Source organism: Neoarius graeffei, chromosome 4 (assembly GCF_027579695.1).
Source record: "Neoarius graeffei isolate fNeoGra1 chromosome 4, fNeoGra1.pri, whole genome shotgun sequence".
Lineage (NCBI taxonomy): Eukaryota > Metazoa > Chordata > Actinopteri > Siluriformes > Ariidae > Neoarius > Neoarius graeffei.
In genome coordinates, this window is record NC_083572.1 from 104,657,424 (window position 1) to 104,674,806 (window position 17,383).

At 40.8% G+C, this 17,383-nt stretch overlaps 2 protein-coding genes across 2 annotated transcripts; both read right to left on the reverse strand.

Moving 5' to 3' along the window:
• Positions 1–836: 836 nt before the first annotated feature.
• Positions 837–5,923, reverse strand: LOC132884655 (uncharacterized). The gene is made up of 7 exons (XM_060918493.1): positions 5,920–5,923; positions 5,392–5,715; positions 4,906–5,250; positions 2,946–3,080; positions 2,733–2,837; positions 2,359–2,414; positions 837–2,198 (listed from the first exon to the last, which is right to left on the reverse strand). Exons 1-7 carry the CDS (start codon positions 5,921–5,923, stop codon positions 1,884–1,886), a joined length of 1,284 nt encoding a protein of 427 aa, XP_060774476.1. The 3' UTR covers positions 837–1,883.
• A 1,509-nt stretch (positions 5,924–7,432) lies between these two features.
• LOC132885440 (CMRF35-like molecule 8) lies at positions 7,433–8,030 on the reverse strand. Its single transcript, XM_060920111.1, has 2 exons — positions 7,961–8,030; positions 7,433–7,867 (listed from the first exon to the last, which is right to left on the reverse strand). The coding sequence occupies exons 1-2, from the start codon at positions 7,998–8,000 to the stop codon at positions 7,470–7,472; spliced, it is 438 nt and encodes a 145-aa protein (XP_060776094.1). The 5' UTR covers positions 8,001–8,030; the 3' UTR covers positions 7,433–7,469.
• Between the last annotated feature and the right edge of the window lie 9,353 nt (positions 8,031–17,383).

Below are 17,383 nucleotides of genomic sequence, written 5' to 3' on the forward strand. Positions count from 1 at the left end.
TATTGTCAATGATTGTCAATTTTATATGATAGAAGTATTTTATCCTGTTATCATTTACCACCTAAGATACGGCCTATTTTTCAATGAAAAATAACATTTCGTATTATGAATATTCATAATAACACAATAGTTCGCAAATTACTGAATCTTCAAATCTTCAATCTTCAAATTTGACGTGAATCAAAGGGTTTGTATGCAAACCTAAGGCGATTTTTTGGTAATTCTATCAATGAAAACCAATCCAGTGCATACAAATAGGATGCTGTCGTATAAGATATGGGCAATCTGACTACTTGCATGGAGATTTCACAGTATTGTCTCTTGAGAGAAATCTTGAGAGAAATCAACATACTAACTCTGTTTAACAGGAAGTGATTAACACAAACAAGTGAAATGACCTAATCATTATCACGTTGCCATTGATGGCAGGATGTGTAAGGTAAACAAATCCCGCTCAGGTGGCAGCCGGGATGTGTACCGTACCTTACCAATCCCACTGTCAGTGGCAACCAGGAAATTGTTGCAGAATAATACAGAATAATACTGACTTGCTTCTTGTGTTACAAATTTATTATTATTATAATAAATGTTCAATCACTCAGTCATAAACTCTGTACTACACGGTACATCTATATCCTAGGTAAGTTTTTAGATGCTTGGTTACAATAATAGGGGAGAGGCCTGGATTTATGCACCAGTCCACATCAAGACCCAGTGTGTGTGTGTGTGTGTGGGGTGGCGTAGACTGGGCAAGGGGTCATTCCCTGCCTAATCGCCTTCCTCCCCCGCGCTTTCCTCCCTCATCCTTCATCCCCCCCCCCCCCCCCCCCCCGAGGACTAGATCTATTATTATTATTATATTACCATTCAGTGCTTTGGAGCCTCCCAATGTCAGCTGGGATCACGACGTCATCTGCTTCAGTCCCGTCATTGTCGTCTGTCCGAGTCGGAAATCTCGCCTTCTGCAGGCAAATCGTCCAGATACAGCTCAAAACGATAAGGAAAAATGCCACCCACTGCTTCGTCTTCATGTAATCCAACGTGTCCAGTGTCAACCTCAAAAAGGGCCTCAGTTTCTGAAGACTGATCAGAAAATCGCTCTGTTTCGTCGGCCATAGCTGCATAGAAGGCCGAGCAGTCGTTCTGCATGTGACGTCACGGCAAATATGGCGGCCACTGACAGCGGCTTGGTACTTGGCCAGATTGATGCAGCTGCGCACAAAGAGTTTCGTTCTGTTGGTGGTTAGTTCTATCATGAAAGTGATCAGTGGTGTTTGTAGTTTTATTACAGAAACCTATTTTAGAACATAATTTTGCTCTCAGGTGCACTTTAAGCAACAGAACAATGTACTGATCTTTACTTCAAACATGGCCTGTAGATTTCCAGCTACCTGACATGACCTCATCACCTATCGAGTGACGCATTTGGGCTTCATATATTTTGTTGAAGAAGAAAAAAATATCTGAAGAAAGCATCCATCCATCCATCCTGTTTGTAACAGCTTATCCTGTGCAGGGTTGCAGGTAAGCTGGAGCCTATCCCAGCTGACTGTGGGCAAGAGGCAGGGAAGACCCTGGACAAGTCACCAGATCATCACAGGGCTGACACACAGAGACAAGACAACAATTCATACTCACACCAACAGCCATCAATTAGCCAAACCTGCATGTGGGGGAAACCGGAGCAAACACACAGACACAGGGAGAACATGCAAACTCCACACAGAAAGGCCTCTGTTGGCCACTGGGCTTGAACCCAGAACCTTCTTGCTGTGAGGAAACAGTGCTAACCACTACACCACCGTTCCACCCCTGAAGAAAGCAAAAGATCCCTAATGATGGGAAACTAGCCACATGAAGTAACATGATTGACTGAAGCAGAGTCACATGAGAGCTCTTCCTTCTTGAAGATAATCGGAGGAACCGGTGGCCTTGGTGTGAAATCTCACTGTTGCGTAATTCAGACTTTCATCAGATTTCTCCGCTGAGACACATGTGGGTAACTGAGCTGTGGAGTTAGATGTAGGTAGTTGAACAGTAGAATAAACAACAGAATCACAGGGACTTGTGGGTATCTCTGTGTTTGTATAAATAGTTTGAGGATCAGAGGAGATTGTTGGTCGTTGTGCAGAAGAAAAATCTGTGAAAGTTCCAGCATCTGATGCAGAAAGTCGTGCAGTGCCTTTAATTTCCTCATACTCACAGACAGCAAGCAGAACATGAGAGGAAAGAGAAACAAAAAATATTAAATTTCACACTTTTAGTGTTGGTCTCACACACACACACACACACACACACACACACACACACACACACACACACACACACACACACACACACACACACACACACAATTACCTCTTGGTTGTTTCCTGAGCTTTCGATAAAACTCCTGGCAGTTGCAGCTCTACCTGCTGAAAACAGCAGCCAAGTCATCAGCAATTGTTCTAAATTATCTTATTTTAAACTTTGGATTTTGTTATATTTTGGAATCAGTTATGAATCATTAATTTCCAGTAAATGCTTTACATTAGTCCATTACAGGGCATCACATACCCACCTACCAGCATGTTTTTATTGAGTGGGATATTCAAAAGAGTAACCCAAGCTCAGGATTGAATGCGGGACACTGAAACTGTGATGCAGCAATAGGACCTGCTGTACCATGAACCAGTTACACTAAACTGAATGTGTTAAACATTTGAGAATGTGTTGTGCTTGTATGTGGGTACCTCGCATCTTGCGTCTTCTTTGTACAATCACAAAGACGAATGAGATTCCAATCAGAAACAGCAGCAGAATTATAAACACAGGGATCACAGTGGAAGCTGGAAATCCTGGAAGAGAAACAGTCAATTCAACAAACATGCTGATCCATCATAAGGGATCAGATTCATCAAAGTCATGGAGTTAGACTATGGGGGTGATGGGGATCTGAGCAGAACCTGCTAGAGGAGAAGCTGCTGTAGGCTCAGATGATGATGACAACGATGATGATCGTGGTGATGATGATGATGGTGGTGATGACGATGATGATGAAGGTTGTTTTGGCTTCAGGGTTGAAACTGGGACATGTGGATCTAAAGCAGTGAAAAGTTTAGTTAGATAATGAATGAGAAAGTGAGTAAATCTAGTATGTGACTGATAGCAGTGCAGATGCAACACTATACAGTGTACATTTTGTATGTGTGGAACTTCAGAAATACTGACTGCTGTTTGTACATCTGATAAACCACAGGAAGAGTACTGAAGCAACAATATTTTTGTACTATAATCAGAGCCGGCCCATGGCATAGGCAATATAGGCAAATGCTAAGGGCGCTGCGTCCATCCAGGGGCGCAGAAACGGGGGGAGAAAAATTATGACTTCCACTATTCTGAAAATGAGTCAGCATTATAATGTCTTAGCCTAATTTAATTGTACAGCAAAGCATGTAGTTAGAGTGCGATTTGTCAAAAAAAGCGGGGTGGGGTGGGGTGTGGTGGTGGTTGTTAATCATGAACAATAAGCGCTCAACAGTGGTTCGCCCTGTCTATAGTGTGTCTTTGGGCGCGCAAGTGCGCATCCGCGGCTATTCTCTGTTTTGGCCATGTAATCATAGCCGGCGATTGCTATAGGCGACCTCGGCAATTGCCTAGAGCGCAGTGTGCCCAGGGGCTCCAAGGGCGACCAAAACCCCACCAAAAAGGAGGGATGGAGTTATTGAATGGAGATGTTACCAAGTGCATCAGTGGTGTACAGTGTTTTCAACCACTGTGCTGCCGAACTCTAGTACCGCGGAACACTAGTGTGCCGTGAGAGATCACCAAGTGTACCGTGGAAAATTATAGAATGACTGTATATTGTAAATATTGGCAACAGCGTTTTAGTTTCAGTCAACATTTTCTATTGGTGATGTGCCTTGAGATTTTTTCATCGAAAAAAGTGCGCCCTGGTTCAAAAAGGTTGAAAAACAAGTGTAGCCTACGCAGTAGTGGTCGGTGATTTCCTTATGCCTACTAAAAATGCACAATGATAGGTTATAAGGGGGGCAGGGGGAGCGGTGTTCATCAGGGAATGAGAATGGCTATCCACTGCAAAAAGTAGCCCAGACTACAAGTGCTTAAATGAAGAAATCCAAACTCTCGGGTGCGCAAGGGCGCAAACGAAGGCTACAGGAAGAAACAAATAGAGCCAAGTATAGAGGTAAGTCTGATCTAATCTCTCATATCAACCATTATAGTGGCAAATTAATATTTTAGACGCCTGAATCAATGTCTGCCTAGCTAACTAGATGCAAACAGCAATAGACTTCAATAACAAAGTACCCATAATAGCACTTTTGTTTGAAAATACAGCCCATTGATGTCCTAACAGGGTGCGCAAGTTTGCACAATTTAGAATTGTAGAATTTATTCATTTAATTTGTTAATTCTTCAGAGATGACTTAACTTTTAATAGCAAAAAAGAAACTAAAAATAATTTATTGTTTATTGTCCATGCACTACACTTTGAACAGGGTGCGGAAGAGTTTTTGCCCATTATATGGAGATATGTATTGAATTTGTGTGGTCATTTTACTTTGTGACAGTTTATGTTAATAATGATAACAATAAAAACAATAATGAAAAAGATAAAAATGACTTCTTGTTTATTGTCCATGCACCATACATTGTTTAATAGTAATAGAATAGAGTGATTAGATTAAAGTGTTATTTAGATGTTATTAGAGGGTTTTTTTTCTTGGGGGGGTGGGGTGCCAAAACTCAATCTCGCCTAGGGCAGCCAAAGACCTAGAGCCGGCCCTGACTATAATTATCATTATATTATCGTTATATCGTAGGTTAGTCTTGGTTAGGATGTGCACTGACTCTGTAGTGTCAGAATAGTTAATATAATGTGTCTGCATGTCTCTCCAAACTCACCAGTAGCTCTCAGGTTGATCTGTGTGAAATAAACCTTGTGTCCATGATCAGATGTCCCGGCTCCTTCAGCTCCACACCAGTATTCACCAGAGTCCTGCTCAGTCACATTTCTAATACCAACAGTGAAGATTTGTTTTGCTCTGTCATCATACAGGGAGAATTTCCCCTCATTTACATACTTTCTTCTTTCTTTAACAGATCCTTTATAAAAACAAGCAGCTTGTTGCAGCGTCTTCCTGCAGAGAAACTTGGGGTCACTCCTGAGGGATTCTGGGTATTTACAGCTGATGTTCAAATCTCCTCCTACATGAACAGTCTTACTGATGGACTTCTCATAGAACAGATCTGCAAATCACAAACAATCAGATCAGTTTATATGTGTATGTGTGTATTAGCTCTGATTAACAACACACATACAGTAAATTTACATAAAAATATAATCACAACATGTTTCTTCTGCTAAAATCCATAATTATAGCTGCTCACCTTCTGCTACATTCAGCTTCACTACAGTGTAGGTCTTTATTTCATCAGACACAACAACAGCACACGAATATGTTCCAGTGTCCTCCGTAATCAGCTCTCTGATAAACACACTGAAGAATCCTGCACTTCTGCTGTCATGAACTGAGAATCTGCCATCATGTGACCATTCACTGTTTAGTTTTGTTGTTATTTGATTAAAACACCACTGATCAGCTCCGTTCTTACAGAAAGATTTTGGTTTGTCTTTATATTCATCCTCATATCTGCACTTGATGTTGATTCCTCCCCCTGCATATGCTCTCACTTCTCTAGAGACCAAGTCCCCTGTTCAAAACAAGTTCAAATCATGCACAATTCATTAAAACTGGAAATAACTATTACAATTTTATACTGGAATTCAAGTTTTAATAAAATATTTTTCTTTCAAGATGATGTCTCTCTGGCAAATTCCTGACGATGCACATGATTCACTTTGAATGAAAATTTCTTAAAGTTCAGGTCACAGTTAGACAATTGAAATCAGAAAACTCATGGTCATAAAAAGGCAGGAGTGAAACAGCAGGCAAACTGAGCAGTAGGGGAGAGCGGGGTAAGATGAGCCACTTTTTACATTTTTCATCATAACTACATGCTAAAGCCATTTTTGCTTACAGTCTACACACCATACCAAATTTCAAAGTGTACTGTTACTATCTGAGCAAAAAATAATTGATAAGCTCTTATGGTTAGAGTGATATTACCTCTTGAAAAAAAAATGTCAAGTGGCTCAACTTACCCCATGCACGGGGTAAGATGAGCCACTGTGTGGGGTAAATTGAGCCAACACAAAACATGTTAGGTTAACAAAGTAAACAACTTTTATTATTAGAAATGCAATCAGTGAATCAAGTCAAGTCAAGCAAGTGGGGGATAGGGCCGTTGCATAGAGAAGGGGAGATGAAGAGAGAGGTGATAGAACGAGATGGGATAGGGAGGGATAGATAGATGGATAGAGAGAGATATATGCATAGATAGATAGAAAGAGGGATGGTTAGAGAGGGAATGAGAGATATACTATATTATAGAAATTACTAAAACAGTAGAACAGTGCCAAAAAATCTTATTTCTTTCAGTAGGTTAAAACATTGCTAAAACATGCAGCAATCATTCCATCAATCATTTCATCATTATTCAATGTTCCAAGCGTTCAAATTGCAAGGGAACACCATTTGCCTCTCCCTCCGTGCTGTCCCCCCAACAGTAAAGGGGTGGGGCAATTTTTTCACAATATCCTGTCTTGACAGGACAGCCTCATCTTTCTCTTTGAAGACAAAGGTTGGCTTTCTTGCAGAGCCATGGCATGACCGGCTTCTTTTGACAAATCTTGCCTCTATTTCGAAGACATCCAATTTGATTATCTGGCCAATGAAGAAATGCACTTTCTTCTTCCCCGTGAATTTTGCCACAACATAATCCCCCACATCTAACAACTGGTCTTCCTCATCTGATGTCATATATATATGTTGTTGTCATATATGACTAGTAAATGTGAAAACTTAAGTGTCATCCATATTGGGTAAGCTCAGCCACCAATGGGGTAAGTTGAGCCAGTGTCTCAACTTGCCCCACATCTAATGGCTCGTCTTACCCCGTGGCCACCATTTTGTAGAAAAATGCTAATAAAGGGGATTAGGCTAATCAAAATTATTTTTATTAGCATTCATATCATAGCTTAGAAAGCCACTAACTTAACCCTAATGTGTCTAAATATTATTCTACTTTTGTCTTCTCTAAATCATCTTCACTGTGGACAAACATGGAATTGACTTAGAAAGCACAAAAACACATTTTTATAAATATCTCCCTCACCTAGTTTGACATGTGGTGCTCCTCTCCACAAGTGTAAGTAAATGGTCCCCCCCCCCCCCCCCCCCGTTTGAATGTGGTCACATGGTCACATTTGTTTACTGTTTCTTAGAAACAGGGGGTGGCTCATCTTACCCTCTGGCTCATCTTACCCCGCTCTCCCCTACAGGGCAATCAGAAACCAAATGAAGTGATGTTATAAATAATAAAGTTTTTATGTTAATAAAGTATGATTAGCCGGTTATTTGTTTGTTAATGACACTGAAGCTTTGTGGAGATAAACAGAAGGCAGTGGTGGGAGACTCACCTTCCTTTACCTTCAGTTCCACAGCTGTATAACTGTCTGTCTGTCCTGATATATCAACTCCACAGTGGTACGTCCCAGTGTCCTGTACAGTGAGCTCTCTGATCATCACCCTGAACTCTGCTGATTTGGTGTCATCAAACAGTGAGAATCTTCCTGACTTTACCCACTCGCTTTTATCTCCTGACCTTATTTGGTCATAACAGCCTGGAGCCCATGAATCCTTACAGAAATATTTTGGGTTTTGTGTGTATTCTGTATCATACTTGCACTTGATAAGGACTCCTCCTCCTGAATATCCTGTTACTTCCTTGGAGGCTCCTCCATCTAACAAAACACCAAACATCCATCTGAGCAAAACCTTCCTTCCTGTAACACTGCTGCTGATAGTGAGGATTATTTTGAAGTGCGTTTCTTTACCTGAGATCAGGCAGAGGGTGAAGATGAGGAGGATCTTCATCCTGAGTTCACACTCACAGATCAACACACCAACTCCACTTCAGAAAGATATTAAAGCTCCTGTTCTGTTCCACACTGTTACTGTCTCTGTCCTGCTCTGTAAATGTTCTGTCTTCATCTGTGTCTTAACCAGAAAGTGCTGTTTCGCCCACTTCCTCTTGTGGCCTTGTGAGAAAGAGCTGCACAGCAAGTTTGTGTCTGAAATATATGCATGAACTAACCTGACACAAAAATAAACCTCTTATTACTTTGTATGTAAACAATCATATGAAAGTGTCCGAGTGTTTAATATTACCATTCTGCATGTGAGCGTATTTCTCCATGTGAGTTATTTTTCCTCTCAGTGCTCCAGTGTTAACTTTACTGAGGATATTTATTACTCCATGTCAGTGTGTACTGATCTACTGCCAGAAGGCCTCGACTGCCCTCTAGACCACAAGGTGCGACACAGAGGAAGAAAGATACAGTTTAAACTGAACACTACAGTATTCACTATGGATGATTAAAATTTTAATAATCAGAGAGCAGGACTTTATCTGAATTGTAGAAGTGTCTGGTGCTGCTTTGGGAAAACACATAATCACATACTCACATCATCTGAAGTTATTAGATCAGTTTCCTGCATAACAACACCGCTGTGTGTCTGTGAACACTAGGGGTGTAACACAATGACTCTTTCTGTCCCTGTATCTGTTCAATGCTCTAAATATCCAGATTTGCATGAAAATATTCACTAATTCACTCATACAAATGACATGTTTATAGAGATCCTAGCCTGGACACTCTGTATATAATGTGTTTACATGCCTGCTTAATGAAAGCTGATCCAAAGTAATGTACATGCATGGAGTGATGCTTAGTGTCAGTGTATCTATAATGAGTGCATGTGAGTCTGATAAGTGTGTTCACCTTTTTAATCTGCTGCTTGTGTTGTGAATGAGATTTAAATCATTTTCTTCTGAGAAAAACAGTGTGATTATTAAACGCACATGGATTTCTAGTGGATTATTAAAAAGTTTTACTCGACTTATTACTCAAATTATTCATTCGGATCGGCCTCAATCTGTGTACTTTATTCCAACAGAGTTATCAGTCTGATTAACAGGTTATAAAGCCGCATGTAAACATCATCACTGTGGTGGATTCATTTCAATACTGAGCTGGAATTGTCTTCCATTTTGTAATTTTCACCCCAATCTTGATGCCGTACTTCACGTTTCTGTCTATTTTTTGTAGCGTTTTTTAAACCTCAGTAGTGTCCAAAACCCAAAATCAGTTTGAAATAAAATCAAAGTTGATCCACTTTTAAACCCTCAAAAAGGTTTTGTTGTCTGGTCCAGACTTGGATTCCTCGCTCTCATAACTTCATACAGTGGTGCTTGAAAGTTTGTGAACCCTTTAGAATTTTCTATATTTCTGCATAAATATGACCTAAAACATCATCAGATTTTCACACAAGTCCTAAAAGTAGATAAAGAGAACCCAGTTAAACAAATGAGACAAAAATATTATACTTGGTCATTTATTTATTAAGGAAAATGATCCAATATTACATATCTGTGAGTGGCAAAAGTATGTGAACCTCTAGGATTAGCAGTTAATTTGAAGGTGAAATTAGATTCAGGTGTTTTCAATCAATGGGATGACAATCAGGTGTGAGTGGGCACCCTGTTTTATTTAAAGAACAGGGATCTATCAAAGTCTGATCTTCACAACACATGTTTGTGGAAGTGTATCATGGCACGAACAAAGGAGATTTCTGAGGACCTCAGAAAAAGCGTTGTTGATGCTCATCAGGCTGGAAAAGGTTAGAAAACCATCTCTAAAGAGTTTGGACTCCACCAATCCACAGTCAGACAGATTGTGTACAAATGGAGGAAATTCAAGACCATTGTTACCCTCCCCAGGAGTGGGCGACCAACAAAGATCACTCCAAGAGCAAGGCGTGTAATAGTCGGCGAGGTCACAAAGGACACTAGGGTAACTTCTAAGCAACTGAAGGCCTCTCTCACATTGGCTAATGTTAATGTTCATGAGTCCACCATCAGGAGAACACTGAACAACAATGGTGTGCATGGCAGGGTTGCAAGGAGAAAGCCACTGCTCTCCAAAAAGAACATTGCTGCTCATCTGCAGTTTGCTAAAGATCACGTGAACAAGCCAGAAGGCTATTGGAAAAATGTTTTGTGGATGGATGAGACCAAAATAGAACTTTTTGGTTTAAATGAGAAGCGTTATGTTTGGAGAAAGGAAAACACTTCATTCCAGCATAAGAACCTTATCCCATCTGTGAAACATGGTGGTGGTAGTATCATGGTTTGGGCCTGTTTTGCTGCATCTGGGCCAGGACGGCTTGCCATCATTGATGGAACAACGAATTCTGAATTATACCAGCGAATTCTAAAGGAAAATGTCAGGACATCTGTCCATGAACTGAATCTCAAGAGAAGGTGGGTCATGCAGCAAGACAACGACCCTAAGCACACAAGTCGTTCTACCAAAGAATGGTTAAAGAAGAATAAAGTGAATGTTTTGGAATGGCCAAGTCAAAGTCCTGACCTTAATCCAATGGAAATGTTGTGGAAGGACCTGAACCGAGCAGTTCATGTGAGGAAACCCACCAACATCCCAGAGTTGAAGCTGTTCTGTACGGAGGAACGGGCTAAAATTCCTCCAAGCCGGTGTGCAGGACTGATCAACAGTTACTGCAAACGTTTAGTTGCAGTTATTGCTGCACAAGGGGGTCACACCAGATACTGAAAGCAAAGGTTCACATACTTTTGCCACTCACAGATATGTAATATTGGATCATTTTCCTCAATAAATAAATGAACAAGTATAATATTTTTGTCTCATTTGTTTAACTGGGTTCTCTTTATCTACTTTTAGGACTCGTGTGAAAATCTGATGATGTTTTAGGTCATATTTATGCAGAAATATAGAAAATTCTAAAGGGTTCACAAACTTTCAAGCACCACTGTATGTTTGCTAATTTAGTTGCTGATTAAAAAACAATATTCTACTGTAAAACCAATCAAGTGTTTAGTAAGCTGTGAGTCGGGGATTTCACAATTCTGGTTTAAATCCTGGATACCCAGTGAAATACAGCTTAAAGAGGTTAATTCTACAAGTTTGAGGATCAATACTGCCGTAGAAAGGAGTCTTTAGCATAGTGACCTGGAAATTGTGCCTCATCTTGAATAATGAAAAGTTAATATTAGATGTAGGGCGGCACGGTGGTGTAGTGGTTAGCGCTGTCGCCTCACAACAAGAAGGTCCGGGTTTGAGCCCCGTGGCCGGCGAGGGCCTTTCTGTGCGGAGTTTGCATGTTCTCCCCGTGTCCGCGTGGGTTTTCTCTGGGTGCTCCGGTTTCCCCCACAGTCCAAAGACATGCAGGTTAGGATAATTGGTGGCTCTAAATTGACCGTGTGTGTGAATGGTTGTTTGTCTCTATTAGTCAGCCCTGCGATGACCTGGTGACTGGTCCAGGGTGTACCCTGCCTCTCGCCCATAGTCAGCTGGGATAGGCTCCAGCTTGCCTGCGACCCTGCACAGGATAAGCGGTTACAGATAATGGATGGATGGAATATTAGATGTTTCAATTTTCCTTTTTTGTTTTTGAGTTTTAAAAATTTGAAAACTTTCTTCATTTTCAGTTTTTTGAAACCAGATTTTAAATGTGGTCATGGACTTTTGTATTATAACTGTATGTGTATAATAATCTGATATATTGGTTTAAATATTGGCCTGAGATGATGACTTACTGCGACACACTTGAGAACTTTTCAAAGTTTATTGTGGAACAGCCTGCTGATCACTCCTGAATATCCTCTTTCTTGGAGTAACAACAAACCAACTCCACTTCAGAAAGATATTAAAGCTCCTGTTCTGTTCCACACTGTTACTGTCTCTGTCCTGCTCTGTAAATGTTCTGTCTTCATCTGTGTCTTAACCACAAAGTGTTGTTTTGCCCACTTCCTCTTTTACCCTTCGCCGCAATCCACGCTAACTTATTCTAACTTTTTTTTAATTTTTCTTATTAACAATACTTCTTGGGACCAGAAGAAAATTACAGAGGTTTTTTTTAACATATAAAGTTTTAAATGTGCATAAATTGAAAACCTTTGCCTATGATCTTTAAAGGAGATATGCAGAACCATGGCCTCACTTTTTGTTTATAAATGCCTTGAGACCTCAAGAATGGCACAGGAATAGTTTTAAGCATTAATAAAATTAACACTTAAAGCGTTAATTAAAATCTAATATCGTAATTTTTATGATTAAAGTGATTCATATAGGTAGTGGTCTGAGTGAATAATCTTGACATCTATGACATCACTGCAGGAAGTCTATCAGTCTCATCGCCATTTCCGCTAAATTAAAACACAGAGCTGACTGCAACTTTGACCTTCCATTTTGAGCTAATTTATCATCATGTCACGTAGATGTGTTGCTGGCCGGTGCAGCAACACGACAGAAGGTGGATTTATATTGCATTCATGGCACAAGAATGTTCACACTGCAAAGATTTGGATGTGTTTTGTGAGAAGTTCACAGGCACATTGGGCGCCTACAAAGTGGTCTCTCCTCTGCTCTGCACATTTTGCTGAAGACTCGTACAGACCTCTGATATGTTGAGGAGCGTTGGCTATAAACCCCTATTGAAAGAGGGTGCAGTATTGTTATGCTCATGTTAGATATGGGAACTACTTTTCTGTTATGAGCATTGATATTTAACATACAGGCTGGTAACGTTTTGATACACTGAATTGAGAGTAGTGTATTGCCTAACTAAACCATGACTTGTAATGTTGAAGAAATACCTAGTAAAGACATCGTTAACTTTACTCTGGTGTTCATTGTATGTATGTTGTGAAAGTGAGAAACACAACAGAATTGGCGACGAGGACTATTTGGATGTACTCGCGTGTACAGGGACTTTAATGGAAGTTTAATCGAAGTTTTCGGTTTGTACACGTTGCTGCCTTGATGAAAGCGAGCCAGCTAGCTCCCTCTACAGTTGAACAATGGCGAACGACGGTACAGTGAGTAACTAAAACTGGTGGAAGAGACTGAAAATAAAAACGAACTATGGCCGGTGCTATTGGAAATGTGGATGCTTTTGACAGTAGCGTGGAGGAATGGGACACGTATATTGAGAGACTGGAACAGTATTGCTTAGCTAACCAGATAGAAAATGTTCTCATTCTCATGAGTGTTGTTTTTGTTGGATACAAAACAACACTCATTGTTTACCTGTATTTAGATTAATACAGTGCTGAGCGTAAATGAGTACACCCCCTTTGAAAAGTAACATTTTAAACAATACTTCAGTGAACACAATTTCCAAAATGTTGACAAGACAAAGTTTAATATAACATCTGTTTAACTCATAACGCAAAAGTAAGGTTAATAATCTAAACTTAGATTCCACATTTTCCAGTTTTACTAAAATTAGGGTGGTGCAAAAATGAGTACACCCCACAACAAAAACTACTACATCTAGTACTTTGTATGGCCTCCATGATTTTTAATGACAGCACCAAGTCTTCTAGGCATGGAATGAACAAGTTGGCGACATTTTGCAACATCAATCTTTTTCCATTCTTCAACAACGACCTCTTTTAGTGACTGGATGCCGGATGGAGAGTGATGCTCAACTTGTCTCTTCAGAATTCCCCGTAGGTGTCCGATTGGGTTCAGATCAGGAGAAATACTTGGTCACTGAATCACTTTCACCCTGTTCTTCTTCAGAAATCCAACAGTGGCCTTAGATGTGTGTTTAGTCATGTTGGAAAAGTGCATGATGACCAAGGGCACAGAGTGATGGTAGCATCTTCTCTTTCAGTATAGAGCAATACATCTGTGAATTCATGATGCCATCAATGAAATGCAGCTCCCCGACACCAGCAGCACTCATGCAGCCCCACATAAGGACACCGCCACCACCATGTTTCACTGTAGGCACCAGGCATTTTTCTTTGTATTCCTCACCTTTGCGACACCATACAGTTTTGAAGCCATCAGTTCCAAAAACATTTATCTTGGTCTCATCACTCCAGAGTATAGAGTCCCAGTAGTCTTCGTCTTTGTCAGCATGGGCCCTGGCAAACTCTAGGCGGGCTTTTTGGTGCCTGGGCTTTAGGAGAGGCTTCTTTCATGGACGGCATCCATGCATGCCATTCCTCTGCAGTGTACACCGTATTGTGTCACGGGAAATAGTCACCCCAGTTTGGCTTTCTACTTCTTTAGATAACTGCAGTGAACTTGCATGCTGATTTTCTTCAACCCTTCTCATCAGAAGACGTTCCTGTCGAGGTGTTAACTTCTGTGGACGACCTGGACGTCTCTGTGAGATGGTTGCAGTTCCATCTTTCTTAAATTTTTGTACCACTTTTGCAGCAGTATTCTGACTGATAAGTAAAGCTTTGCTGATCTTCTTGTAGTCTTCACCTTTGTGGTGTAAAGAAATTATTTTCCATGGGGAATTCTGAAGAGACAAGTTGAGCATCACTCTCCATCCAGCATCCAGTCACTAAAAGAGGTCGTTGTTGAAGAATGGAAAAAGATTGATGTTGCAAAATGTCGCCAACTTGTTCATTCCATGCCTAGAAGACTTGGTGCTGTCATTAAAAATCATGGAGGTCATACAAAGTATTAGATGTAGTAGTTTTTGTTGTGGGGTGTACTCATTTTTGCACCACACTAATTTGAGTAAAACTGAAAAATGTGTAATCTAAGATATTATTAACCTTACTTTCACGTTATGAGTTAAACAGATGTTATATTAAACTTTGTCTTGTCAACATTTTGGAAATTGTATTCATTGAGATATTGTTTAGCCCTGTGATGACCTGGCGACTTGTCCAGGGTGTACCCCGCCTTTCGCCCGTAGTCAGCTGGGATAGGCTCCAGCTTGCCTGCGACTCTGTAGAAGGATAAAGCGGCTAGAGATAATGAGAATGAGATATTGTTTAAAATGTTACTTTTCAAAGGGGGTGTACTTATTTACGCTGTACATGTAACTTGTATTGTGTGTTGAAGTTACCGGTATAAGATTATTTAATTTGCTTCAGAACGTGATTGTCTCAGTTCATCTGATTATTTAATTCACCTTTTACGTTTTATCAGTGAAAATGCATGCATGTACATGTTGCATAAGTTATAACACCCATCCTGTTTTAATGAGAGTCAACCCACAATCAATGAAGTCAAATCAGTCTTAGTTGAGCAAGTCGGTAACGGTATTTCTTACTTTCACCTGTAATGGAAACTTCTAATAAACACTTCAGAACGCTTAGCAGTTGTCTTTTCAGTTATTTATTATAGTAGATCATATAAAAGATATACAAGAAAGGAAAGAAAGAAAATTAAAGCAGAACACCACCTCTAGTGCTGTGAGAGTACGTGCACGCTCTGAGTTGTGTTTTAGTGGCTGTTATCTATATACTCTAAAGGCATTCGCTTTACTGCCCGTGTCTTCATGTGATTGGCTCAAGATTTTCTATGAAGCTTTGCTAATGAGTGCACCTGGCATGCTTTGGTACGTGCAGGCAGATGCAAGCAGGGAGAACTCAAGCTCTCTGCTTATCACCACCAAGGTCAGGAAAAGGTGGTTACATCATGAGAAGATGCGTAGTTAAGATGAACTCAAGCATCCTGCTCATTTCCACCAAGGCCACAGAAAGGTGATTACAGCATGTGGAAAACATCTCTTCTCAGTACACTAAGCTACTTTAACTCAACATACAGAAATGCAGAGAATAATAATGGTCCTCCATTAAATTTCCCTCACACACCCTAAATTTTTAATCGATATGACTTTGGCCTACAGCTGGAAAAGGCTGAGGCCTTAAAACCGGTTCCTGTTGTGACGTCACGCACTCAGGGCTGGCTGGCTCAGCTCGAATGCCAACTTTGCGGTCGATTTTAACTCTCAAATATGTATAAAATTTTTAAATTCCAATTTATGCAGCATACAAGAGTCAAGGATGGAGATACTATCCACTCAAATTTATTTAAAAATAAAGGTTCTGCGTATCTCTTTGAAGAACCAATTTTTCTCAGAGGAATAGAAAACCTACTGTATTTTTGGTATGTCTGTCACCTGGAAGAGTTACGTTAAACTCAGAAGAACCAATTGCTGGACCTTTGGGGAACCCTTCGATATTCCACAGAACGAAAATGTTCCCTCATCTTCCAAATAGAACCCATAAAAGAACCCTTTTTTCCCTCCAAGATTGCATGTATAATCAGAAAGTAAACTCCAATTGTTGCTCATTTTCTTCTCAATACCTACACTCACTGGCCACTTTAATGGAACTTGTTCTTGGCTGCAGGACTGGAACCCAATGTGTTCTACTGTTGCATGCAGAGATGCTTTTCTGCTCACCACAGTTGTAAAGAGTTGCTCTGAGCTACTATATCATTCCGGGCAGCTCGAATCAAATCAATCTGTCCATTTTCCTCCAACCTCTCTTAAAAGGACCCATGGCATGGTGGTTTGTTGATGCTTTAAACGGGCTCGTGGAGGTTTCCGGATGTTATATCCGCAGCCTTTCTCGAAATGAACCCTCGGCATGTAGATATAGCCTCCTGGGAGAAAGCCCCATTTCAGCGCTTTTCCCAGTGCGTCATTTTGCTAATGAGAAGCATGGAGGCGGGGAAGGGTAGAGGGTGGGGGCGGGCCATGGGGGAGGGGGAGGGGCTTGACCAAGCTGCAGGCATGCTACCTGTGTGTGAACAGTAGCAATGGCAAGCAATGGCAGGTCAAGCAACAGTCCAAGCTTTCGCTTTTGACCCGGAGTCCAACCCCGAAGCTAAGACAAAACCCCGTTCTCCCTCGGACTCCTTTCGTAAACTCAACGTGACACAGAGAACAGAGAGAGAGAGTGTTCGGAGTGGTAGTTTACGAACGTATAATACCCTAGGCTTGAACACGCACTCCATAACCAAAGAGGATAGAAGCAGCAACTACAGCAACATATCGCTTATCCAACAGAAGACCTGCATTGCGGAGCAATAGTCAAACATAAGCTCATAAGTTACAGTCAATTTCCAGACTAAACTTAGTTTAACAGAGCATGCTGCATGCTTTTTGGTTTTGTAGCACGGAGTACCTGGCTAACTGCAGGAAGCGGTTAGCTGCACAGCTAATGTAGCCATTGCAGGCTAACGCACCGATTTTAAAACACGGCAAAACGACTTAACAGTTATACACTTACTTGTTCGGTGTTTGTGGCTGATGCGGCAGGGATGCTTGGTACGGACCCAGGCTTCAGTGACAGTTGATGTGCAAAACCTGCCCTGTACTGTCCCAAGTTGTGGAAACATTCCTCAGGAAAATGCTTCTGACAAACATACACCGTCTTAGGTAGACTCGAC